Source organism: Megalops cyprinoides, chromosome 1 (assembly GCF_013368585.1).
Source record: "Megalops cyprinoides isolate fMegCyp1 chromosome 1, fMegCyp1.pri, whole genome shotgun sequence".
Classification (NCBI taxonomy): domain Eukaryota; kingdom Metazoa; phylum Chordata; class Actinopteri; order Elopiformes; family Megalopidae; genus Megalops; species Megalops cyprinoides.
The window spans coordinates 55,101,691-55,129,148 of NC_050583.1; the positions used below are offsets into that span (position 1 = coordinate 55,101,691).

The 27,458-nt window shown below is 43.9% G+C and overlaps 1 protein-coding gene across 6 annotated transcripts in view; it reads left to right on the forward strand.

Annotated features, from left to right (window-relative positions):
- The first annotated feature begins 263 nt into the window (after positions 1 to 263).
- The window catches only part of exoc6 (exocyst complex component 6), a 57,988-nt gene continuing 30,793 nt past the window's right edge, over positions 264 to 27,458 (forward strand). For 4 of the 6 annotated variants that reach the window (XM_036520676.1, XM_036520685.1, XM_036520695.1 and 1 more), the window contains exons 1-8: positions 1,202 to 1,321; positions 14,954 to 15,125; positions 17,902 to 17,949; positions 18,093 to 18,183; positions 19,325 to 19,370; positions 22,867 to 23,071; positions 24,048 to 24,203; positions 24,515 to 24,583. In XM_036520676.1, the coding sequence (XP_036376569.1) occupies positions 1,224 to 1,321; positions 14,954 to 15,125; positions 17,902 to 17,949; positions 18,093 to 18,183; positions 19,325 to 19,370; positions 22,867 to 23,071; positions 24,048 to 24,203; positions 24,515 to 24,583 (885 nt within the window). In that variant the 5' untranslated portion in view covers positions 1,202 to 1,223. Of the gene's footprint in view, positions 392 to 1,201; positions 1,322 to 14,953; positions 15,126 to 17,901; positions 17,950 to 18,092; positions 18,184 to 19,324; positions 19,371 to 22,866; positions 23,072 to 24,047; positions 24,204 to 24,514; positions 24,584 to 27,458 lie in introns of those variants that run through there. The other 2 variants (XM_036520669.1, XM_036520712.1) reach the window with 2 other exon arrangements.

Consider the following 27,458-nt stretch of genomic DNA (forward strand, 5'->3'; position numbering starts at 1 on the left):
TAAATTTTATTAGGCATCGTTCAATATGAGTATTATGTTGTCAGTTATACTCACATATAAACTTAGTAACTCAACAGGTCTATATACATGTATATATGTGACAATATTTAACAAGAGCGTAATAAAGTCCGGTCCCTTGGTTTCAATGTTCTACAGATCACAAGGTTGCTGTTTTTTGCTTCTGTTGCTTTTTTGCTGACCCCAGTAGGTGTGTTGCCCGGATTTTAACCAAGCTGTTTCTCCACATACTCTGAAATACAGAAATGACCAGCGACAGAGTGAGGGCTCCTTTACCAAGCATCCCCGATGAGGACAATAAAGAAGAGAAAGTCTACGGAAATGTTTTTGCAGAACTTGAATCGGTGGACTTGCCACTGGGGACAACCTTAAGGTAGTGTCACAACCTTAACTGGAGACAAACCCATACTTAGAAATTTGGCTAAACTACAATAATAATAATAATAATAATAGGTTATTAATAATCGGGTGTCGGGGAATTATTCCACTATGCTAAACCAGTCAGAGCAATATAGGCTATAGCCTAGTCTTCCTCTATTCGTTAACAGTAGACGTGCATTTAAGACGAAAAATCAGAAGTTTCTCAGGGAGTGGACTGTGATCTTTATGGTAGGCTAATCATTAAACTCAGATTGACCGTAGGCGTTTCCTGGTAATTGACTAAAAGCAAAGTGGTCACAGTTAGCCTATCGTTGCTGTTAATTCGCTTCTAGTCTGAAGTAATCTGGTCAATACATTTTAGTGAATATTTCTGTATGATACATAAAAGAAAAAAACTTTGAGAGAACGTGTGGGACTAAATAAATACATTCTTCAAAGTTGTCGCCAGCAATAGTAAATTGGCTATTCGTTATTTTAGTTTATACCGTGAGCCTGTTTGGGTTTAAAATTGAACCCTATTGCTTATTCTCAATATTTTCCACAAAAGGGTTACGTATGAAGGCACACAAGACTTTTTAATGCCTCCTATGTTTGTTAATCATAGTAATTAATATTTATTATTGTGAGTAGTTAAAACAGGTTACATGTTGTCATCAACCTGGACTTGTAGACTCTCAGGTGAGGTGCCGCAAAATCCAATGCATGAGACACCTTCCTGCGACATTCACCGGGACCTCGCCTCACGTTCTCCCCCTAACGGCGAGTGCGGGAAATAGCCGCTTTCCCCGCAGTGTCACTTTATCGCCACTGTGAACACAACCAACATGGCGGAGAGTGAAACCTTGGAGTGTATCACTGAGCATGAACGCATTCTGCAGGAAATTGAGAGCACAGACACGGCCTGTGTCGGTCCCACGCTTCGGTAGGGAGAGGTGTTTTCTGCTAGAAACGTCATTTAGTTTTGTTCCCGGTTTCTGTTTAACCTGTTAATAAGCACCTAATAATCAGGCCTTTGTTAGCCGCTAGCTGGCTTGCTAATAAGGTAGCTAGCCAGTTAGCAAGCTAGCAGAGCTAGCTAGTATTAGTATTTATGGACAAGACTCCAGCTGCGACCGCTGCAGTCAGTTATTCCTCCGAGCTAGCAACAGCCTGTATTGTTAGCTGCTAGTTCACCAGAGAGGAAAAACGTTATGTGTAGCAGCTGTTTGCAGATTAATTTAAAATGTGTCCATTTGCGCATGTTAACTGTATTATTTTTGGCACAGTATAGTGCAGTATCTTGACAGGTAGCAGTTTGTGATGTTCAGGTATTTAACATGACAAAATACGAAAAAAATCTTCCTGGCTAACAAGTGTATCCAACGCAATTGGATGGGCCAGAGTACCGTTGTTTCCGTGTAAGGGTTCATGTATTTAGCAGGCTTGCTAGCTGTACCAAGCTATATGTCGAGCTATACTTGGAAAGCTATTTATTCTTTGCTAGCTAGCTTACTACATGATAAAAAACGTGGTTGTTCGCTACTTGTCAGATACTTTGTTGCTAGATTTTTAAAGATAGAATTTCGTCCAGAATTGGGCAAATTTGCTGTGGGTGTGGCTGTATGGATAGCTCAAGGTTGTTGGCTAGCTGGAGATAAAGATGCTGCTTTGATGATGGCATGCTAGCTGACCATGATTACTAGCTAGCTTTCTACAATCAGCCTGTCCGCCATGAATGATATAGCAGGATAATGGTAGCTTCCTAGCTTACGGTGAAAACGAAGGCACTGTTTATTTACCCAGTAAGCTCGCTACCTTGGTCATGCTGGCAGTGGACAGCTAACATTAGGTAGACGTAGAAGAATCTAACTAACGTTAGGTTCCAAAGATAGATGGCTAGTTATCTAACAGGCCAAACCCACATCTATATTGGTAGCTTGTGTCGCATCATTGGAAACAACAGCCAACGTTAACAACAACAACAAAAAAAACAGCTAACCGTGTTAGTCTTTTTGATGTTGTGTAGGCAAATTATAGTTACCTGTCAGTAGATATTGCATGGAGACTAAGTTTTATAGTGACTAGCAGCTGCCACATGCATTCTGTAGTTGACATTAGTAAATTATCACAGGTCCGAAGGAGTCAGCTAGCATGCTGGGTAACAATATATTTTATCTTTGTAGCGACATGCTTCAAAAGTAGATAGTTAGCCAGGTAGTTAGCTAACAGGTTCAGGTTTCGATTCACAAATAATAGGTCAGTCCGCTTCCTTACTAGCACGATATACACCAACTTAAACGATAAAACTTTTAAAGTCATTCATGAACATCGTCGCAGCCGTGATCATGAGGTGACTTGTTCGCTAATTTCCAGGTGTTAGCTAGTGCCGTCGTTATATTCACAGAAGGAGCAGTGCCATGTATCTACTGGCCGTGAAGTAGGTCACCGTTGCCAAGTCGCCCTGATTTGCAGACTAGCTCCAGAGAGCAGAGGCAGTAATTTTGAGCATCGCTGGGGAAGGCCTCCCGTCTTCCCTGCTTTGCCGTGTACATACAGGTCTGACCTTGGGAAAGTCAAAGAGATAACATTTACAGTAGGGGCAGGGGTTTATTGTCTCGTTCAGGATTCATTACCTGAGTCTGTAAAGACAAAGTATGTGTCAGTTTTTGACATAAAAAGTTACACCTCCTAAATCCCCATTCTGAATGAAATTATAGTGCATAAAGACAGGGGTATTCCTGATGACAGTCTGAAACAGTTGTCTGTTGTCAACTATGGCAAGTAGAGATGATGTGATACTACGGAAAGAAGAATAAAGGAATTATGGGAAATAAGTATTGCGTGATTGACCTGCTAGCCTGTTAGGCTATAGCCATGTCCCATATATATATATATATATATATATGTATATATATATATGTAAAGGCACACAATGTGTAAGGAAATTGACAGCCTTGTAAGTACATTTGGATAAGGAAATGTTGAAGACAATCGTGGAAATGTGAAAATACACCCTTAGGAAGTTTAACCCGGTTTAAGATGTGCGTTCACCACACAGGTGAGGGTTTGGTGAAGTGTGTCGTTTGGAAGAGTGTGATTCTTGGGCGGAGCGGAGGTTTTGCACAGCAGGCCTCCACGCGTGCGTCATGAATGCAAATGAGCTTGGCCTCGGCCACAGGGCATCTGTGCTCCAGGCGGGAGTGCGCTGCATGACCCTGCAAAATGTGACTCACGAATTGATGCTGGCAGTGTTTTTGAGCCCCGCGTTAATTCTGTGCTGTTTATGCCCGGAAAATGGTGAACGGCTGCGCGCGCTGAAAGAAGCCGAAAAATAGATCCACCAAATGTCATGAAAAAAATGGCATTTGGCAATGCCGCATGCATCTGATGACACTCCTCATTTCTATCAACGAACCGCTGTGACAGCTTAGAAGAGGCCAGTAGTGTTTGTGATACGGCAAATGCTGGGCCAGCAGAGTGGCATTCTGGGAAGGGAAATGGAGCTGGGCCAAAAGCATCGCCTGTCCCAGTCTCAGGTTGGCCTCTACTGTTGCTCCCTTGATCGCTTCTGCTTAACTAGCAGGATGTAAGGTGAACAACAGGTACTGTTTAATATGCGAGCTATGCAAGCTGTTCAGTATGAAGGTGTCTGCTAAGCAGATAATGTAGGTAACTTCACTGAAGCTACACGCAGAAGTAGTGTTTTGATGCAGACCAACATCTGCCTCACTGCTGTGAATTCTCTCAGCTAACATGCCTAGAGTGCACACTACAAGGAAAATTTCTCTGCACACTATAAGGAAAATGTATGGCCTCGGGGCACAGAATAGTTTGCGGCATTCCTGTTGAAGACATAACTATGAAAGCTATGATCTACATTGTTTTGACTCGGGAGAAGACTTGAAGACACCAAATGTGACCTCCAGCAATATTTTCCTGACTACATGTACCCCCTCATATTTTTTAACCCCACTCCCCTGTTTTTAGTCTGAAGTCCCTTAACTGCAAATACATTTAGCTAGTTTTAGAAAGTCCCTTAAATTGCTGACAATGTATTGACTCATTTTGTTCCTCGGTGTCTGTAAAAACTGCTGTTTCCTGTCCAGTCACTCTGGAATGTGAGTCAAGATCACTTGTGATAATCTGTTTGCTGCTATGGATGAGCAGAGGAACACCATTGGCAATCCAGAGTGTTTGACTGTACTTTACTTAAGCTGTTGTTAGACAGTAATTCAACACATACCGAAATTTTCCCAAAACGCCACAGACAGCTCAGATAGATGTTTAGATCACAGTATGTACAGTTATTTTCCGGCCAGTACTGTGCCGCCATCTGCTTTTGTGTATGGGGAGCAACCTCAAGGTCCATTGTTTAACAGGTTTTGTGTGTGTGTGTGTGTGTGTGTATGTGTATGTGCCTCCATCTAAACTTTGAGTCAGTTGTTTTGGGGACCTGCCGGCGGGCCATCCCGGTCGAGAGCGGGGGCGGCTCATTGTTTCTGCCCTCCGATGCCGTTCCTCTTTATCTCCCCTTGGCAGCACCAGGGGGGCCGGCAGGAAGGCATGTCCTTTTGGTGTGCGGGGAGCCCCCCGAAAACAGGAAGGAGGAAACCTATTGCGAGCGTGTGGGCCCCGCTGATTACCAGCGCGACTCGGAGGATGTCCATTAAGGGCGCTTTTGTGATGTGCGGCGTTTGTCCTCGTGTGCAGCCGCGGCGGCAGTGTCATTACAGGGCTGTATTGACCCTGGCCATAGGAAGCAATGTTAACTGAAACATTGCGCTCAGCCCTTTCCTCCTCGTGGAAACAGGATACTATTAGTGAGAACAATTTGCAGGATTTGTACCCGCAGGAAAAGCCTGGGGGGGGGGGGGGGGGGGGGGCGTTGGCAACTGCTTGTGGTCAGGACAAAGTAGGAGACTGCAGCAAGAGGTTGACAAAAATGCTAATAAAGTTCAGCCTTTTTTTCTACTTCATTTTGAGAGGTTAAGTCAACAAAGTCCAGCTGACTTGAAAGCAGCGTCTCCACTGCCCACTGTTGCAGTAGGCCTGCTTTTTCTGAGCCAGAGGGCGTTTTCAACGCAAATTCGCCTGGGCCCACAGCATGTTGGACAACCCTAGTGATGGCAGTACTTTCATCCCCAAGCCCAGGAGGGTCCAGTAGATGTAGGTGTTTCGTGTATCAAATGGCACAGCCAGGAACACAGGCTATGATGGAAAGCTTATCCCTAGGTAGGTGCTAAGGTCATGACCTTTAGAAAGTGACTTCACTCAGTTACAGACTAGCAGATAGGTGTGTGTGCTACCTATAAGACTCAGCTCTAACAGTATACCAGGGTCAGCACCACTAGAGCAGTAGATGAGACTTAGTTGGAATGAACTGCCATGTTGGGCTGCAGTAGAATACTTAGGCCCAGGTTCAGTTAAACCATAATGTGCTTTGTCGTCTTGCACAACATTTTGAGTTCTGCTATTAGTAAGTTTAACAAAAATATTGTGTAAGAAACAGAAAAGTTAACAACACTTATCAAAGTTTAGGACAAAGAGTGAAGTTGAATTGAATATGGTTCTTTGTTTTTAGGGTCAGCCAAAAATTGATGTAAGTTGATTTCTGTGATTGTTTTTTTCATATTGCTGTGGCTAACTCGATTGCCAATATCTAACAGTATTACGTTATAAAAATACATACATTCTTTCACAAATATCATGACATGCGCAGTCCTTTTGGGTAGCGTATGCAGTTCACCAATCACCATTTTATACCACATCATGTATGTAAGACAGATGGTTCCCTTCACATTAGCCAATCAAATGAGGGTAGCAAACATGGCCGCCGGGCTACATTTTGTACAGCACTGTACAGTGTTGCATCACAGTAGAGCAACCGTCCGCTGCGGTCGCAGGGCTTGCACAGCTGCGCGGAGGCTCTGCCGGAGAACGGCAGCGTGGGTGTCCTGTTGGTCACCCTGGAAGTGACAGGGCAGCGAAACTTGGGCGAGGCCTCTCTCCCCCCCCCCCCTTTTTTTTCTTTCTTTACAGATACACACTCGCAGGAAGCACCTGCGCCTGGATCTCTGTCAGCCGCCATTGTGAGGACATAACCCAATAAAGCACGAGGTCTTTGAAAGATGGGCTGTTTTTCCAGGCTGCTTCGTGGCCCGCGCTTGAGTGAGGTGGCTGTCTTGCATTGTGGCGAGAGGAAAACATCTGTTGCCTCGAGAGCCCTTGGACATTTCACAGTCTGGCATGGGTTCGCCCCTTTGTTTCAGGCCCAGTTGATTGCCGAAAATATTTATAGGCCATAATAAGCTGGAACCCTCAGCCTTGAGAGGGTATTGTCATACTGCCGTGACAGTATGTTCTACGTTGTATGATCTGTGTGTGAGCGTGCAGTTCGGGACGTGCCTGTCCTCTGAGTAACACTGCAGTGAGTTTGACATGTCCACACAAGGTGGGCTGCAGAGTTCTGCAGGTTGGCAGGAGCTCCTGTAGACTGTTCTGAGATCAGCTTAGATCAAGCGCTTGGTGATATGGTGTGTGGTTCACATACATGCACAGCCTGAGCCGGTTAAATTCATTGCCCATCAAGGGCTTTTCCTCTCCAAAGAAATTGTTAGGCCGCCCTCAAGTGGAGGCAGAATGTCAGGACATTGCATAGTTAAAAGGATTTTTTTCCAATATTTCCTTATCCAATCATGATGGGGAGGCCTCAACTGCCTGGTCCTCTTATGTCAAACTAAAGTGTTACTGCTCGTGATAATGTATAATATCTACAGTTTTGATCTAAAACTCAGGGCTAATGACTGGTCTCCTTAACATTTATAGAAGACGATTAATATGTAATCCCTTTTAATAAAGTGTTAAAATATTACCACATGCAAAAGAATTGAAGTCACTCCACACTGAATATGTATATATCAAAGCCCTTTATCCGTGTCGCAGTCTTGTGGGTTTGAATAATGAGGAGTCCTGTTAATCTTTTCCCTAAATACTACCTCTACTACAAAGGCAGTTGTGCTGACAAGTTTAATACTTTATTGCCCCGTGAAAGTTCATCCCTGGGTTGCGGACATGGTTCAGTCTCATTTGGTCAAGTCTGAAGATAGTGAACGGGATATACGCCTCTTTTTCACAATCAAGTTATTGTGTGGTTTATCAAGTCAGACAATCTGTTGTACCCAGGGCATTGGACTTCCTGTCTCAGACAAAATGTGTCTTTTCAAGGGATTGATTGAAAGTTGTGCAGTTACTCATTATTTGAGCAGAAGTGCAGCTGTATCAAGATTATTTCAGATATGTCTGAGTTTTGCTTCACCGTTGTAGATACGATGTTGTAAAGCTGGCAGTAAAAGGTAGCTGTTGCCTGGTCTAGATCTTAATTGCTTTTAGATGTGTTTGCTTTTGTGATTGTCTGGCCTGCTGGCTTGCAGCGTGGTTTGTGAGAGTGCCGGTATCTACAGGTGCTTTGTGGGTGTCTAGCAAGGGCTTGAAAACCAGCTTGTCACTAGTGGGTGACCTCATGCCAAGTCATTTTGTCCTCTGACATCAGCTGTTGTAATTTCTCTGCCCCAGCCGACGTTCCAACCTGTAGCCCTGCCTGTTATCCCTGTGATGGCACGCCATCGATTAGCATTTCTTTAACCATGTAATGTTTCGTCTACTTCCTTAACCGCCCTCTATGCAGCCCGCTGGGGCCCCTGCAGTTGACCTTCAAGGCAGTAAGACCCTGAGCTTTTGCCAAAATCTGCAGTGATAGATATGCAATCGCAGGAAAGTAATATTGGTGGTCCTTGTTTCAGATTTAAGGCCTCGAGGGTCTTGGCCCAAGTTCAGTGGCTTTCACACCAAATGATGCTTGTGTTCAGATTTTATTTCTGACCTTGGACATTGCGTGCCTGCGTGTTCTCTCGTCGCATCTCCTCTCTTTGACCTGTGGCTTTCAGACCTCTAATGTGAAACCTCAGTGAGGCCGGTTCTCTGAGAGCAGTAACGTGCTCTGGGTTTCCTATATGGGACTGTGGTGTGACGCAGGGGTACTATTATGACATTACTTTTGGTTCTGGCTGGCAACAGCAGTCTCTCGCTGCACAGGTTGTGGAGTTTCAAAATGCCACGTGCAAAGGGGAAGTAGCTTCTAATAAGAGAGTAGCTTCTGGGTTTAGTCTGGCTGTAGAAAAGGCCCTGCAGTATTATTGTTATTTATCTGGCAAGCACCAGGGCCACTTATAGAGCTTAGAAGTATAGTGCAGAATACAGTTGTATAGATATTAATACCATAGTATAGTGTGTAATATGGTACGAATACCACCAGTAATGCATCACCTGTAATATGCAAATATGTTAAAGGCCACACACAGGCAGTTACAAGCTATATTTTTTAATATTATTTAAATAATAACTCCACACCAGTTGTTGGGTAGCAGTATGAAAACCGCAAACTCAGAGTGCTGCAGGTCATAGCTCAGGTAGGGGTGGGGCAGATCAGCGTGGGCCAAACCAAGGTGCAGTCCCGATGTGACAGGAAGTGGTGAACGATTCTATGGTTCTCGTTTTGAAGCCTCATAGTGCTGGCACAGACGGTAGGTGACCATAGGCCATGTAGTGCTGGCACAAATGAGCATCAAGCTCTGAGGCATAGGTATTTGGGCCTATTTTTGTCAGCTGTTGTTGAAATAAAGATCCCATTGACCAGAATTGATCGGCTGAATAAGCCCTCTCCTCTGACATGCAGTATTTCACAATGTATATCACAGAGGTGGTGTTTTAAATATAGTTAGCAACCTAGACAGCTAATGTGCAACAGTAACGCTAAACAGGAGGGTACATTTTCTGTGATTAATAGCTGGCTAGGTAACTAGCTAACCACTGTAGCATATTCCAATAGACACTGTGGCCAGGTATTGACGTGTGCAGTTCTCGGCGGTCTTGGAGGTTAGAGGTGTTCTCTCCAGGGAGACGGTGAGGTGCAGCTGTGAGCAGAGGGAGGGAGGATACATTTGGATGTGGGCACTGAAAAAGCGACAGTCCCTGTTGAACACAGGATGTTAGGGTTTGGTGTTGTGCAGAGTTGTCTCACTGCAGTTCCTTTCTTCAAACTCCAGTATGTTACCTTTAAACTGTAAAGCTGTGCATGGCCAGTGTTGACAGTTTATGTGGTTAAAAGCATGTCTGTTTTCCCTTCACTGTTGTACTTTAGCCTGGAGGAGCGGGTGACCCACCTGTGTGTGTATTGATCATATTTCCATAAACAAACACACCGGTTACAGTATGCAAATGAAAGTGCTGTATAGTTTATGGCTTTTTATTTCTTTTGGATACATCGTTGGAGTGTAGTGGTGCTGATAACATTGTCCGCAGCATCGGTTTACAGTGGTTATTGGAGCAGGATGTTCAGAAAGCACTTCTCACCGGTCACAGGTTTTATTGTGCCATCTCTGTGGTAATGGACAGGTTATAGCCTGTGCTGATATGAACAGGAGTGTGAACAGCTACCATCCCATAATAATAAAATGTGATCAATATGAACACAGCCAGGTCACCTGCTTCTTGAGCCTAAAGTCCAATAGTGCGGCTGATGCAGACTTTAAACCACCCACCTGTGTCCAAAATGACTTTCCCCATTCGTAGAGTAAATCTCCAAACAGGTGTTTGCATAGCCGCACAGTGCAACTCTAGAGGTGTATACAAACCGGACACATGCTGCATAAAGGTTTTTATGAAGGTTTTTCTTAATATTCTGAAATGGATTCCTGTAATTCATTTCCAGCAAGTCAATTATGTAACCAGTAGATGGTGCCATAGAAACATTTTTGAAAATACCTCCTCTTCCTTTACTTGGGTTAAATGGTATAGACTGCCCCCTTGTGGCACTCATAGAAACATACATCTTACATTGGGAGAGGAAAAGCTAACGCAGATGTGTGTTATTGAACTATGCAGACATAACCCAGTTGAGAGTATTGGTCTGTATGTGGTGTAACGTTGCTCATTACTCTGATTTAGAGAGAACAGTATTTTGTATTTGAATCCAGTAAATGGCATTGAGTGTGCCATGGGTTTGTAGAGTACGGTGGCTGCAATTTGTAGGTTGACATTAAAAATAAGTACTGTGTCATCTTGGTATTTTTAATTAATAATTGAATATGTAAAATGGTACAAAATTCAACACTTTGTGTTCAGCAACATTGCGTTTGACAGAAAAGAAAAAGGATCACAGACTGCAAAAGAAGAGAAGTCCCATACGGCCAAATTACAAAAGCCAATACCAAAAATGCCATTATTTTAATAGCTAGAGTACACAAACTGATGTGTTTTGACAATAGTCTTTGTCAGGATTAAATGCCTTGCTGACAAAAATGCATAAAAAAAAACATTGTTTAAAACATAAAACCTTAAAAGGTTCATCTGCTCTTTTAGAACGCCGCATCTAAGAAGCAAAAGCTTAGTGAAATTGTCCTGGATGGATGTGTGCACAGTGTACTGTGCTGTGTGATCTAAATGAGGTCTCAGGCAAGGGCGGCCTGAGATGTCCTTTTGCTGGTGCTATGGGGTTTCTTGACTTCTCAGCGAGGGTGCTCTGAAATTTAGGGTTTCCCATTAATGTGCCGGTCGCCACAGTTTAATTTCTACTGCAACACCCCCGAAACACATGCACGCGCACACACGTGCACATATACAGCGCCCGCTCCGTGACACTTACAGTTCCTTTCACTAAGAATGATAAATACTAAATAAACCACAGAAGTTTCTTGGGGGTGCTAGGGGGGGGTGCTATGGCTACCCTAGGGGTAGCTACAGTACCCCCAAGCCCCTCCCTGGCGCTGCCCATGGTCTCAAGCCCATCGCCACTGAATAATGTGTATCCACTCTGAGTGGTGTATTGCCAGGGGAGGTCGGAGAATATACAGGGAATTGCAGGAAGACAATAACAATGCTCATTCTTTACACGTATTCAGTGTTTGAGGCAATAGCGGCTTTGTTATTCTCAGTGGATCCAGTCTGGAGGCCAGACCTCTGTATGTTTTTACGCACCAGTCTAAACTCAGAACAAGTCTGGATGCACAGGGATGAGGTAGGAATGCTCAATGATAATGTCTTCAGCTTTTTGTCCCAGTCTCCCATTTGAAATACGATTGCTCGAATCAAAAAAAAAAAAAAAGTGTAGTAAGGGAAAAAAGTCAATTGCGTGTGCTTTAAATACATACTCCTTCATTCAAGCATTTTTAATTATTTAGGTAATTATTTAGGGATATTAATAAATGGAGAAATGTTTTGTTATTTAGATTTTGAATGTGTTTTCAACATTTTGCCAGCAGAGGGAGTAAAGACCTCATTTTAAGTTTGCTTAATTTATTTCATGCCTTTCAGAAGGAAATAATTTGAAGCTGGTAGTGATCAGTTATTCAGAGCACTCACAGAATGATAATCATTTGAACTATTTCTGTTTGATACTGAACAGAAACATCACAGATTTTTTTTTCACATGTATTGAAAAACAGTCATCGTCAGACTTAAAGAGCTGCGGGATCATAATTCAAACAGAAAAACCGTAACACAGTGGCCAACTCGTTACGTTTCTTAGTCTAAGAACAACTCTTTTACACAGACGTGGAGTTTGTCTTGCTTCTATCTTGCTTTTATGTTTGAAGCGCTCCTCTTTTTTTTGGGAGGACTTGCATACAGGGCCCCATTTTGCTTTGCGCTCTTCGCAAGGCTCGTGTGCAGTTGTCCCTCCTTCATGTGTTGACGCCATTTAAGTGTGTCCCCTTGGAAGTGGTAAGTCTACATAAAAATGCCGTTTGACATGGTAACCCCCCTGTCTGTGAGAGCAACAGCGCTAGCACACGCCAGCCTCTGGGGGTGTCGAATCCAGGCTCGCCTTTCAGGTGAATTCAGGGCGGGTCCTCAGGACTCTTACATAGTTTATAGTGCATCATGTCAATAAGACAAGGAGCACCTGCTCAAATGACATAAACGCCAAAAGAGAACAGTTACCCTACAGTTACAGATGAAAGAGAACCGCACTCCCCTTTTACCTGTCAGAAATCCCTTTAGTTTGATAACCCACGCTAACTGGATTATCTAGAAGCCACCATAACAGGATGTGCAGGGTGTCGGCACGGCAGTGTCTGTAAGGTGGTACCCGTGGGAGGATTGTTTGTGTGTGTGTGTGTGTGTGTGTGTGTGTGTGCGTGTTTGAGTGTTTGAGTGAGAGGGAGAGAGGATTGCACACTGAAGTCTTAAAGCAGTGTGTTATTAGGTCCCCTTTCACCTGTACTGACTGTATTTGAATGTTTGTCCCTTTCGGACTCTCAGGCTAACATGAAAACCAGAGTGAAATGGAGGCTATGGATTATTAGCCGTATTCCAGAGTGGTGAGTTTACACGCAGTTGCTGTGGAGAGGCAGGGAGCACTGTATTCCATGCTCTACATGGTAGGTGATAAGTTGCATGTGATATATCCATAAAAGATGCAACCACCTGAGGAACACTCCGGCAATTCTAGGTTGTCCACTCAAATACCGAGTTATGATCCATTACTTTGAGTGTAGAAAAGTAAGTTATTGGTACAGCTTATGTTAATAGACTGTTACAGTTTTCCATTTCTTTTTTTTTTTTACTTTGTTCTCATTTTAATGATGAATATTAAGTTATAAAGCTGTTTGGTATTGCTAATGAAGTATCTGTCTAGCCTATGTTTTCTGACTTCTAACATTGGCTGTGAGGGCTTGGCTTGATATAGCTAATGTAGCTATATCAAGTATGTATGTTCATCAACAGAATAATCACTCTTCCTTCATGAGCTGAGTGGTCATGGCAATTGTGATTCTGAGTGTTGTATTCGCACGTTGGGAACTGTAGTTCAATGAAAAAGCTGTTGAGTTTCTCCAGGGCAGCACACAGATACCACGTAGGTCAGCTGAATCGGAAAGAATTTCTCATGCCCTGTTTCCTCCAGAGTGATACCATTAGTAGATGATGGGGTAGGGTTTGAATGCCAGATGCCTCTTGTTTTCCATTTGCGGTGCTGGGCGAACCCTGTTCTTGTTGGGGGGGTGTGGGCAGGGGTGCAGGTAACGCTGTGAGGAAGGAGCTGCAGGAAGCTCCTGAGAGAAAGGAACAAAGGCCCACATTTCCCTGACCTGCCGATGAGTGATCCCTCACAGAGCACCGCCGAAACGCTCTCCAGGGACAGGAAGGGGAATGTGGATGGCGGGGTCCCCACTCTCTCTCTCTCCCTCTCCCCTGAATCCCCATCCTCTTCAGCTCCCCTTTACCTCGCTCTGAAGGCATACCGCTCTTTCTGCCCAACATGAGCTAACATCACGAACCAACATGAGGTTGATGCAGGATCATTCCTGGATTCAAACCTGGGTTCAGATCACTTAGTAGTTATTTGTTGTGAATGAGTGGACATTTGGACAACACACATTTTAAGTTTTTTTTTCAGGTCAAAGCCAGTTTTTTCTCCTAAACCTCATGGCCAAACTACACACAGGCTACCAGTAGCATTTCATCTCCCTGATCTGATGTGCTTTGCCGGTGTCAATCGCTCTGCATTCTAATGGGGCTATGCTCTATGCTCAGGGCAGCCTGTTGATTATTGACTGTAAGTTTGACTGCAGTTGGCATCAAAAATGCCTATGCAAATTCTGCTTGGATCAACTTGTTAGAAACCAGTCACTTCACGTCAGAGAGTGTTCAACTGCTTCTGCTACCAAATAATACTCTCCATTGCAAAGGCTAGCAAAGCATTGTGAGTGCCCCTGTGTGACATACACATTGAGCTTTTGTCTCTTAACTAATTGAAATTCTCTGAAGAATATCAATATATTGATATTCTTTGCATCGCTTTGATTGACCAATGCCAGCATGTTTGTATCACATAAATCATAGTTTTTCAGGGAGATAAACAGTAATAGGTTATAAGTGCGATATCATCAGAGAGTATGCACGTGGGTGCAGTGTGTGTGCGTCTCCGGTTCAGCACATGGCACTTGAGGACTTTGCCATTGTTTAAAAGCGCGTATCTTGCCTATAAATAAACGGTGCTATTTTTGTGAATCTGTTAATTCCCACCTCTACACCTAAGGTACTGTTGCTGGCTAGCTGTGTCCTTCTGCAAGGGTGTTTGCGTTTGTGTACATTTGAATGAGTGTGCACAGTTACAGAGACTATTGTGAATCGTGTACTTTCATAGCTTAGACATGAGACTAATACTTTAACTGAATGAAAATAATTTATAAGTCATGTTATTTGGCATACAGCTGGGATTGAAGACTTTTGTAATCTTGTAATACTTTTGCAATCTCATGATGACAAGTACTCTTCTGTTTATTTCTCAAAGGTGTTGGTGTCTGCAAGTTGCTCTGGTTAAGGGCATCTGCTAAATGAATGTAATGGAATGTAATGTGTTGCCAAAACAAAAAAAGAAAAATTGCTGGAAAAAACGGATCTCCTGACAGATGTTTTTTTTGATGTGTAGAAACTGTGCTGAAATGAAAGTGCTGCTCAGTCTGTTGTTTCTGTGCTCGGTGCAGCTCTAATGTGTGTGTTTGTGTTTTGTGCCCTTCAGGTCCGTGTACGATGACCAGCCCAACGCGCACAAGAGGTTCATGGAGAAGCTCGACGCCCGGATACGGAACCACGACAGAGAGATCGAGAAGATGTGCAACTTCCACCACCAGGGCTTCGTGGACGCCATCACAGAGCTGCTGAAAGTCCGAGCGGACGCCGAGAAGCTGATGGTAAGAGGCGAGGCGACGGCGAGGCGACAGCGGCATCACCGCCGTCCCGGGGCCGATATTATATACACTAGGGTCCAAAATTATTGGGACACCTGGGCATTTTGTGGTTAAGTGTGGATGTGTCCATGTAGCTATTAGTTTTATCACTGGAACCTAATTTACGGTGTGGCGAAAACAGTTACATGTTTTGGCAACGATTAACATTTTCAAAACATCTCTTTATGTGGTTGGCACATGATTGCCTGATGACTACCCTTATTTCCAACATTTTAATAATACGTATGACATTAATTCTGCTAAACAAACTGATAATTCCATGACATTAACTTTAAAAGGTACCTACATACTTATTGAGTGTAGACAAGTGAACAAAAATGACCATCACTTCAATTAGGCCTGATTGAACGTTGCCCTGCCCCCTAATTGAGCACTCATACTGAAGCCTATATAAACCTAACAAGGTTGGAATATGGTCACAGAAGATGAAGCTGAAATTGACATTGACGTAAATGTGACTTTCCCAATGTCTGATGGAATATGCAGCAAAAAATATTGTGGCTTTTCAGAAAAAAAAAGTGAGTGTCCCAATAATTTTGGACCCCAGTGTATATTACAGGCATTTAGCAGACTAGCAGATTTTCCAGAGCAATTTACATAGGTGACAATTTTTATTTGTTGCCCATTTACACAGCCGGATATTTACTGAGGCAATTCTGGGTTAAGTACCTTGCCCATGGGTACAGCAGCAACACCCCAGCGGGGAATCGAACTGGCAGCCTTTCGGTTACGAGTCCTGGTCCTTATTGCTTTGCTGCACTGCTGCCCCTTGATACCTCTGATACCTCTCAATGCCTTGCTGTATGTGGCAGTTCCTTTGTGGAAGCGCAGGGTATGCTTTGTGGAAGCGCAGGGTATGCTTTGTGGAAGCGCAGGGTTTGCTTTGTGGAAGCGCAGGGTATGCTTTGTGGAAGCGCAGGGTATGCTTTGTGGAAGCGCAGGGTTTGCTTTGTGGAAGCGCAGGGTTTGCTTTGTGGAAGCGCAGGGTATGCTTTGTGGAAGCGCAGGGTTTGCTTTGTGGAAGCGCAGGGTTTGCTTTGTGGAAGCGCAGGGTATGCTTTGTGGAAGCGCAGGGTTTGCTTTGTGGAAGCGCAGGGTTTGCTTTGTGGAAGCGCAGGGTATGCTTTGTGGAAGCGCAGGGTATGCTTTGCCTCCGCCGGCCGTCAGGGGAATGGCGTAACGGGCCACAGAAGGGACAGGGTGCACACGGAGAGGTCAGCGTCGCTCCTCCTGACCCTCTCCCCTTCCAACGGCAGCTGCGGCTCCTCAGAGCTCGGCAGCGCTCAGCACACCTCTCACGCCAGGGTTAGGAAGGGAGCGCCGTGTGCCTCTGTCCTCAGGCTAGCTCCTTAATCCCCCAAACCTCCCCCCACACCCACACACACACACACACACAATTAATACCCTGAGCAAAGAAGACCCTCTCCATAAGCGCTATCACACTGCCCCCCCCTCGACTCCCCCCGGGTGACCTGGCACACAAGGACAGGGCCCACTGAGCCACTCTGCGGATTAGCATTTCTATTGCCGCGAGTCAAGGAGGCTCACGCAGACCCGCAGCGGGTGGCTGCAGGCAGAGTCAAGCTCAGAGTGTTGTACTTTTACAAATGCACCATCATTAAGAACTAAAAACATTCTCCCCCTTTCTCCCCCCTTCCTGCTTTACTACTATGGCACATTTTTGCTTTTTTTGTGCCGCGCTATTCTGCGCGCTGCACATCACTTAGGGAGTTTGCAATGAGATTTACTGTTTAGGTTATGCTTTATTGTGCTTGTAAATGTAAATGTAGATTATACATTAAATACATAATCGCTTTTCTCTCTAAATCTTGTTGGAAAAAAAAGCTTATTAATTTTGTTCTTTGCAAGCATTTCAGCAAGAAAAAAAAAAATTCTGTAAATTTAATTTGGGGGGGTTGGGTGGGGGGTGTTACTCAAGTTACAGAGATTAGCATGCAGTCTTAGGCCAATTCTCTTTAGCTCTCTTTACACTTGTGAGAGTAAAATATGTGCACCAAATGGCGCGGTCTTAGTTCACCCAAGGTTGCAATTAGACACGCATTATATAAAGGATATTCAGATAACAAGGGAGCAGATATGGCATCAATGAGGTCACTGGGCATCTTTGTCTGAAAATTAATGAGGTTTTTTAATAAACCCAAAATGTGCTTCCTTATTATGGTGACCTAATGAGTCACTTAATATGTGGGAAAGTCCGAGGTCGTTCTGTCCCTGCACCTGCGGCACTAAACCGGCGCTGTGTTTTTGCGGAGGGGTCCACATTTGATGTTAATCAACCGCCCAGTGTTTGTATTCAGCGAAAAATGAATGTTTAATTACCAGAAAATGCAATCCGCGGTTCGCCCCAGACAAAGAATGGCACATAGAGCTCATTGAGGTTATCAAGAAGGGACCAGTGGTCAATTGGGTCATTGATTTGGATTGTTTGACAGACCCAGAGGAACAAGCAAAGTTCAAAAATCCAAAGTAAAATTGAGAAGTTTGTCACAGAATCTGTCAGAAAGAGCTGTCAGAAGCGATTACCGGCGAATAAAAGCGCTCCGCCATCAAAAGTTCAGGCTCCCGCTGCAGATTTAATTTGAATTTGCATCCCTTTGTTCCTGACTCCTCATGAAGCCTGATCTGATTACAAGGGTGAGCAGTTACAACAGGGAATTGTGTGCTTATTTGTCTAACAAAAGTGATATTATTCTTTAAGGGCCAAGTTACCGATACCAATCGAAGACTGCAGGACGCCGGGAAAGAGGTAAGGGGCCAGCACGCCTTTTGTCCGCATGTCTGCCGTGGAAAAATAAAGAAACGCAAAACGTAAAGATTGTTGGGGAAGGCACGGGGAGCATGCTGGCGTTAATTGCGAGGGTTTGCACTCTTCGACCTTCCTTATGTAAGGTGACAGCCCAAACGGAGGAGGTCATCCGCTGCAGAATCCAGCAGAGGAACATGGCCACCACTGTGGAGAAACTGCAGCTGTGTATCCCTGGTGAGGCCAGCCCACGCATGCATGCGTATACACAAAGGCACATCCATATGCACACGGATATATTTATACAGAAACATACATATACATGCATGCATGTATGTATATACAGAAGGGCGCACACAAAGACATCCGCATGCATGTATATATATTTATACAGAAACGCACACACACACGCACGTACATACGCATATACGCATGTACAGAAATATATGCACATACATACGCACGTAAAAACATACATACACATACTTATACACATGTGCACGTATGTGTACGTATATACATATATGTACAAAGTGTACAAATACACACACACACACATACATAGCCATTTCTTCACACATACATTACCCATGCACACACAGGAATGCGTATTCCTGAGACTCACTCGCATGCCACGCACTCCAGCACAGGTGCATCACACACAGAAATGAAGTCAGATCAAACGCACACATGCACACAGTCACATACACACACACACACATGAGGGTCAGAGAGGGAGAGAGAGGCAGACACACACACACACTCGGTCATCACGCGCATTCAAAAACTGACTCACACAAACTGAAACACGTGGATTACACACGTACCACACACGAAAAAACAGGTGAAAATAACACACATCACACATCAAACACATACACACACACACACACACATCATACAGATTTTTTGATGAGACTTATTGTGCAAAAATCCATCAGTTAATGCTGGTAAAGACCTGAAGAATCAGTCCTGAGCATCTGGAGTGGACACACAGTCAGGCTACACATGACCGCTGTTTCTGAAACATTTCAGATGTTTCCATCTGTCTCACCAGTATGGGACGATTTGTCACTGAAGCATGCATACTGTAAGACTTCAGCAGGGCGCGTTTGGCTGAGCAAGTCAAACAAGTCCCTCATTAACAGAGCACAACACTAACATTCTGTAATATCTTGATAAAAAGATGAAAGATATTTCTAGTTGAGTCTCACAGCCTTAATCATGCTGCGCTACCTATTTTAGGAAAATATTGTCAGAGAGGAAATGCTACTATAGAGATTGTTATCAGTAGAATGCGTGTATGATGTGGCCTAAGCAGGAATCGGTGAGTCATGTGTGCACCATGCTGTTGTATTTCATTCTGTTTTCTCCGCAGTTCTTGAAATGTACAGCAAATTGAAAGAGCAGCTGGACTCTAAAAGGTATATACAAATTTATGTGTGTTTATGTTTTAAAATATGTCTGATTTAAGGAAGTATATTTCTGTATGGGATTTGAGAAATTACATTACATTATTTTTGTTTAGCAGATGCTGTTATCCAGAGTGAATTATATAGGTGACAGTTGTTGCATGTCCATTTATGCATCTGAATATTTACTGAGGCAATTCTGGGGTAAGTGCCTTGCCCAAGGGTACAGCAGCAGTGCCCCAGCAAGGAATTGAACGAGCAACCTTTCAGTTATGAGCCCTGCTCATTACCACTATGTTACACTGCTGCCCTTCAACATGCAGTGTCCTTCAACGTGCAACGTTTCAGTCCAGGTTACCACACTTCATTACATAATTGAATTAAATAACCATGTTTGGTTCTTTAAACAGCAATATTTAAAAATTTCATCTGTCTCCTAACTAACCATGTAGTTCATCAAAAGGCATAATTGCATTGCTGTACAATAAAATAAAGGTTGCATCAATTAATATGGGCATTTCACTGTTTTTTGTTTTTTCTTCTTCTTGAAGTGACATGTAAACACATTCGCAGAATGAAATGTAAATTATTTCATAATCCTGAACAGCAGGGGGGAGATGCTTCCCCTCATGAAAGTCTATTCTGAACCTGAAATTAATGGCCCTTCCTTGTTCATTAATGTCTCCTTAATCAATCATAGCACATTATAAATGAGTTTACTGTTCAGACGCAAGACAATTGACCTTGTGTGTGCCCTTCCTCACAGCAGTGCCCCACACCAGAGAGCTGTCACAGGCCTCATCCAAATTGAGGCAATTAGCGCAGTGCGTTTCTCCATTAATCTGTGTGTCTCCTCTGTGCACTAATGACTGAGTGGGGGACATGGCTTTAATCAGCCCTGCACTGTTTCAGAGTTCACATGTACCACTCGTTGAGAAGAGCTCAGCGACTCAAAATGCTGGTCTTTTTAATGCCGTATGTGTATCATATATGTGTAAATCATAGATAGCTTCCATGAAGACACACTTGTGAAAGTGATATTGCAAAGTATAATTTTCTTGAACTGGCATTTGAAAAATTAAGTCAAACTTGTTGTACTTCATATCCTCACATACCCTGCCCATTCTTGATTTGCACAAACCTTTCTGTGTGGTCCACTTGTATGAGTGCTTTCTTGCTGCAGCTTTTCTGGGTTTTGGTCCAATTGCAATGTCTTACTCTGGTTGTGACTATCATTCTGACCAGAGAGCACTGCTACATCACTGCTGCTCTGATGCTCTTATGGTACTGATATGGTTCTGAGACAAAGCATGGCTTACTGTAGACACCCTGCCATGAAAGAATCATTCTTGCAGCAGTCTAGGGATATTTGTAAAAGCAGATGGTGTCCCAGGATCAGAGTACCGGTACCTGAAGAGTCTGACCGTTGGAGAAATGATCAGATTAGACCCTGCTCTTACTTAAAGGAAAGTGGCCGACTCTGGAGTGAGCCTGGTCCAGAGGAACCGAGGCTGCTGTGCTGTTTTATGATTTTGGCTGTCTGAACAACATAACTTCTGGACCCTGCTCAATGTTCTATTTGCTTATCTGTTATTTTCCCCAAAATGGCTAGAATTTGGACCAGGACTGGGGTAGTCAAGTTAATTTCCTAAATTAACTTGTCAGTTATATCCCAGTGCAAACAATTGCTGCTTTGTCTGACTGTACATTAGTGGAATATGGGCAGTCAGACTTTTTGACCAGTTTCAATGCCAGTTAATAGAATACAGATTCCAGTTTGTATGCTGTTGCCTTGGAACCGTACAGTTCAGATCCCTGTGAAAATGAAAAAGGGATTTGTCCCTGACCTTGATTTCTCCAACATAGAGGATATTGTTTTGAATAAAAGAAACCGTACCCATTTTACATAAACCTTCTTAAAGCAAGGCTCATGTCCTGTGCATGAAGGAGGTCACAGCCCATTGAGGTCCTCTTGTAATTCCTAAAAGCTTAATGCGTGCTCCAAAGCAACTGGTGCATCAGACTCAGAGCTGTTATGTTTGTAATAATATACGAACTTCAAAAAAGCATTTAATTATGCTTCTGAATTCCTGTTTGTTAACAGCGGTTATTGGCAGAAGATTTTTTTCATTGGTGTAATCCAATTAGATGGCGTTTCAAAAGTGAAAGAAAGCGTATTGAGTACAGCATAAATGACATGCAGAAAATACGTGCTTAAAGTCCTGACCTGTGTTTAACCTTCAGAATCAAAAGGCTGCACATTTAACCAGAGCACGCATTAAAAGGGCAAAGTCTTGTGCAGATAGATATAATTAGGACCGTTCCTTTGAGTGGATTTGGTGCTGGATTACAGTAAGGCTGATCACAGAACGAGAATCCCAACCTGTCAGATGACCTAACCTTGCGCAGATAAAACTCATCCCAGTCTTTGGGAGTAAAAACCTGTGTATAGGATTCTGACACTGTGATGAACCTGTTCCATATTGAGGATTCATCCTGGGCTTTGCACGGACTGATAAGGGCATAGCTGGGCAGTGGGACCGTGCTGGGCCGGTATTACTCAAGTAAAGCAGGGACTAGGAAACATTCCACATCCTCAGGTCATGAAAGGGTCTTTCAATCGCTGTGGGATTGGATCCTCTGCTTTTACAAAGATAAATCTGGGGGGGGGTTAAGGTGTGTTGTCTTGTCAAAGACAGTTCTGAGGCGCTTGAAATCTCTGACCTAGAGAAGATGTTCCTGTAAGACTGTTCCTCGGTGCTGGTGTCTCATACTAACGGCCCAAGAGGCATGTGGAAGAAACTGAAAGGCACGCTCCTTCCTCCTACATGCAGATTCGCTGATGTGGTTTGTGTTTAACCGCGAAAGACATCTGTGACCAGAAGACTGCTGTTTTCAGCAGCGTAGCGTCGAAAGTCATGTGAGCTCTGATTTCAGAACTAATATGGCCTGACTCTCAGGAAAGGTTGCTTTCTGAAACAGGGCTTTCAGTTGCTGATTTCGTATGAGTTGTGAGCGAGGATCGAACTCTTTGTGTTAATTCATTTACGGCATGGTGCTTAGAGTATGACACAGCGTTTTAAATCTGATTTTGGAGGGTGTGCTGTCACTGATCTGTGGACCAAGTAGGGTAAGACGTCACACCTGTATATCTTCTGTGGGTCATAGATGTATCTAGAAATGTGTGCAGCATTTTTATCACATATAACTTAAAATTTTATTTTGGAGTCAGTGAAAACTCATAAGGAGGTGTATAGCACCCTTTTGTGAAACTGGTCATAGATGCAGTAGATTTAGTTTTGTTTGTTATATTGTCTCTGATGCGTGGCCACAGACTCCCCTTCTGTTATGGTAAATCATTGTCATAAATCGAGTAACAAGTGCTGGAGCACTCATTTCAACGGCCTTTTTTCACTCCTTTGTCCAGCTTTACTGCCGCTGTCATAAAGCATAGGTCTCTCTGAATTGATGGCTCGTTGTCACCATGAGCTTGTCTCTTCCGTTGCAGATACTATGCTGCCTTGAAAACAATGGAGCAGCTTGAAAACACTTATATTCCCCGTGTGAGCCAGTACCGCTTCTGCCAGATCATGGCAGAGACTCTTCCCAAACTGCGGGAGGAGATCAAGGAGATCTCCATGTCGGACCTGAAGGACTTCCTGGAGAGCATCCGGAAGCACTCCGACAAGATCGGCGAAACGGCCATGAAACAGGTGAGGGGGCACAGTGTGGTCATCATGTTCCACGTGAACAAATGCAGATACACTTCCTTATGGAGCTGGCTGGCTGGCTGGCTAGTGGGGCCCATGGGCCTGGCATAGCCATCTGTACTTCAGGAGGGCAGCTAGGTAGCTTGGCATATTGGTTCCTATAAAACTGTGTATTCTAAAAAGGACACAGCTTGGCCTTGTCCATTGGAAAAACCAGGGTTTTGGAACATTTTGTTGATTTAGGAACTTAGGTGCAAAGGAAAAACCAGCAGACCTCTAGGCCTCAATGAACTTGCCATTATCACCGTAGGGTTAAGGCGCAAACAGTTCTGCTCTTCTCAAATAAACTGTTTCATTGTGATGAATATACCTTTGCACACAAACATAGTATCACGTCAGCCCTCTCATGCAGGCATTAAAATATTAGAAAGGAGTCATCAATCTTTTGTATATTACTTGTATATCCATTTCTTGTTGATTGTATATTACCTATTTTGTAAAAACCATTTTCTAAGGAAGGAGTTTTAATCTTGGGTGTTAAATGAAGCTAATGAAATGAATGTGTTCGTTTCATCCATCCACACCGCTCTGTTCAGAGCTGCCTTTGGAGGGCGTAGTGTGGAAGGGCTAAAGTTAACAGAAACAATCAACTATGTATCGTGAGAGGTGATAGATTCCGAATAAACCTCCAGATGTTCTCAGAGGTCTGAAGAATGCAGTGGTGGGAGAAAAACTGAGACCTTCAAAGATTGGTTCTGAAAGTCACACAAATTACGGATATAGAAGTGTACACATACAAACAACACCATGCACGAGATGGTGAAGGCAGCTTTGCCTATTTCAGTGTGAATGACACCACACCAGCAATATGCTGGCATTCCGGCTTTATCCGCCTGTAGTGTGAAAGGGATGATTGAGGGTGAAGCTGGCAGGCTGTGCCCAGTGCTGCGTCAATGCTGAACGGGGCTTTTCACGGCAGGCACAGCAGCACAGGACCTTTAACAGCGCCCTCCAGAGGCAGGCCGGCACGGGGTACGCCAAGCCCGTGTACACGCTCAACGGCCGCACGCCCGCCCACTACAACGGCATGGCCTCGGAGGAGGGAGGCGAAGAAGAGGACGAAACGGACGAAGAGGTACGTCCGCCTCACCTTCACCCCTAACAGACGCGTAGTCCTCTGTGAGATCTTGCATTTCTCACCATTTACTAAGGTTTCCTTAGTGAACACTGGACTCATCTAAGGCTGTTTTCAATCTTTCTGAATGTTGAATTCATTTAATGTCCCTTACAAAGGTATTTGCCTAAATGCAGAATCCTTAGAGACTCTTCCCAGGTGCAGCCATTGCCACCTTTCAAAAACAGTCATTTTGTTCTTTTTTTAATTAAGGTATCATGCCTGTCCTTATGCCTGTGTGTAATATTCTTTGCAATGATTTTTATGTGCAGGTTTTAACAGCTCAAGACCTGGTTGATTTCTCTCCTGTGTACCGATGTCTTCACATCTACACTGTTTTGGTGAGTGTGTTTTTCCACTTAATAAAACACTCTGCGTTTGACCTCCAAGCCACCAGCCAAGTTCCTGCTTTCACTTCTTCCATCTGTTTGAGGGTTTGTTGGTTTGCCCTTGTGTGTCTGTGTGTGTGTGTGTGCGTGCGTGTCTGTGTCTGTGTGTTGGTACGCGTATATTGCACAACTGATATCATTTACCGCAAACCATGGTATGCTTCTCAGGCAAGGTCAGTCAAAATTCATATTAATTTCTAGTAGAACGCCTGTCAGAATCTTTCAGATTGCTCCCTTGTTAGTCACTGGCACATGCAATGTAATACTTAAGTGCATATTTGCCCTAACATGTACATATCGTCTATAAAATATTACAACAGCATGAAATTTGGTTTGCAAAACCCACTGGTGTTTCCAACCACTGACACTTGGTCTGTGGATTGAGGAAAAGACTGAAGTATTGCAGAGTTCAGAAGACAAAATACATTTGCATTAAATTTAGAGTGACATGTTTCTTTCCTTCACTTTCCCACTCCATATCAAAAAATGATGATCAATATGAATGATTCTTTTGCCACATAATAATGTAATATATTGATAGCTATCGATAGCTTTGTTACCCGTATTCAGAGCACAAATCTCTGTTTTGAGCACCATTTTCCAGATTCTTGCTGTTGAACAGTGGCACTGTTACATGTAGAAAAAAATACATCTTCACCCAGCCTTAAGAGCCGTGGTCCTTTGGAATTGTGAGTCCAGAAGAGGTCTTTTGGCTTGACGTCCCTCGAATAATTCACTGTGCTTCGACCTCATGTGCTTTGTTAATCATATAAAACCGTAACTATTTAAGTTTGATGATTATAGCCCCACGTATACTGTACTGTAATGTGTTTCAGTTCCCTTTGAATAACTGCCCCTTAACGGGCTTGGAATCTGAGAGCACTCAAAATGCCCTTGTTCCTTCTTTGTCATGCCAGGGTCTGCATTTTCTGCTCTTGACTTTGTAAATCCCCTTGACTCTTGAGGTCTTGAATCCCCTGGTTAAAGTGTATATGCTCTAAGGTCTTGTGTTAGATGCTTCACACATTCAAGTAGTTCATGTAAGGTCATTGGGCTATAAAAGTACAGGATTTCCACTGTTTTGATAGGCATAGCATCGGCATTATTTCCGTGTAAAACTGAATTAAAACAATTGGGTGGATGGAGATCGGGATTGCGATGGCAAAGCCCAGTTATCTAGCGAGAATTAATCCTGTGTTCCTAAAGGCCGCGAAACACTTCAGCGTTCTAATAAGTTTGACCGAGCCGTAACCCCCCGCCGTAAAAACAAAACATGAAAAAAAAGGAGGGGGGGAAAACTGCCAAGCCGCCCGCATTCATCTTGTGCACGGACTGCGCCGCGCTCACTGGGCCGAGAGCGAGTCAGCGGCGAGCGGTTTCCCCTGAATGGCTCCCTTAATGAGAGCGCAGGCGGTGGCCTCGCGCGCACACACACACACACACAGACCGCGGGGCGGAAAGGGAGAGCCGGGTCCTCCGCCGGGCCCTCCCGTCTCGCTGACCCTCACGAGGGGCCCCGACTGTCACGTCTCCACCCCGGCGCACAATAATCGGCCGCCAGCGCTAGCACGAGCAGCTGGGCTCCAAAAACGTGCCTCTGTTTTTCCCTTCGCTGTGCTTGTCTGCTGTCGGTCACAAGAGCTGTACCCTCATGATGTCTTTGATTTTTTTTTTTGTTTTTTTTTTTTATTTGAAACAACTCCAAATTGCAGAACTTGTTTTGTTCTTAAGATGTTCATTATCTTACAGTTTAGTGGATGTCTAAAAGGAGTGCACAGAACCAGCACAGGGTGTGGAGGGCTCTCGGTTTCCTTCTTTCAAACATTACACTCGCTCTTGTCTCGTAGGAGCGCGACAAGTCAGTATTTTTGTAACGATTTCAGTATGAGGCCTCAGACCATATTCAGGTGTCCGTCTTTGAGCAGTTAATATATAAATATGCATTTATGGTGATGTTGTTATTTCCTTGACTGTTCTTTCCACCCCCGGTCCCCACTGTGGAGAGGCATAGTTAAATCCATAGACGGGCAGAGAGACACAGTGGCTTGCAGTCTGGGGTTTTCATGAGACATCAGTCACAGTTCTGTTTTTTTACAGAACCATAAACCAATATAAGATGAGTTCATTGTAATGCTAATGAGAGAAGGGATCTCTGGTGTGGATTCCATTTTTATTAAAGCTGAAGAAGAATGCATACATTTCTGAAATTGCTGTTGAATTGCACTTCAAGCAGTGTTTGAGTAACTGATGAATTTTCCTTGAAAGACGCACCACCCCCTTTCTTTGTGAGATTTAGGATGGTTTTGTATGTGTTGTTGCCCTGACGACCCCTGATGACACTTTTTGAGATTATCAGCGGGATTGTTTGACCACGGAGATGACTGCTGTTCTCTTTGAGATCCTTTATTCAGTAGAAGGATGCTTGGAGGGGGAAAAACCTGGTGAAAGCTATCAAACTCCGCACTTCACCGCAGTGCTGTCCCCTTTATAAGTTCTAGGCCGATGTCTTATTTCTCCCCACCTTGAAGCAAAGTTAGAGCAAAAAAAAGCCTTTCTCTATTCATTTTGATTAAATGTGTTGTAATCAGTGGAGCATGACGCAAGTTTAATTACAGGGGCTTGTGGGGCATGCTTCAAATAGTGGGTTCCTGTTGCCTCCGGGCACTGTTGTTCTTGGATCTGCCCACGATTCATTCTAGCTGAACTTTTATCACTGTGTCTCTACATGAACATTTGAGCGCGGTATCGCACACAGAGTGTCACTTTTCCATCGCTCGCTCTCCGCTCTCGCTGCGTTGATTGCTGGAGATTAATGCCTCTTAAGGGG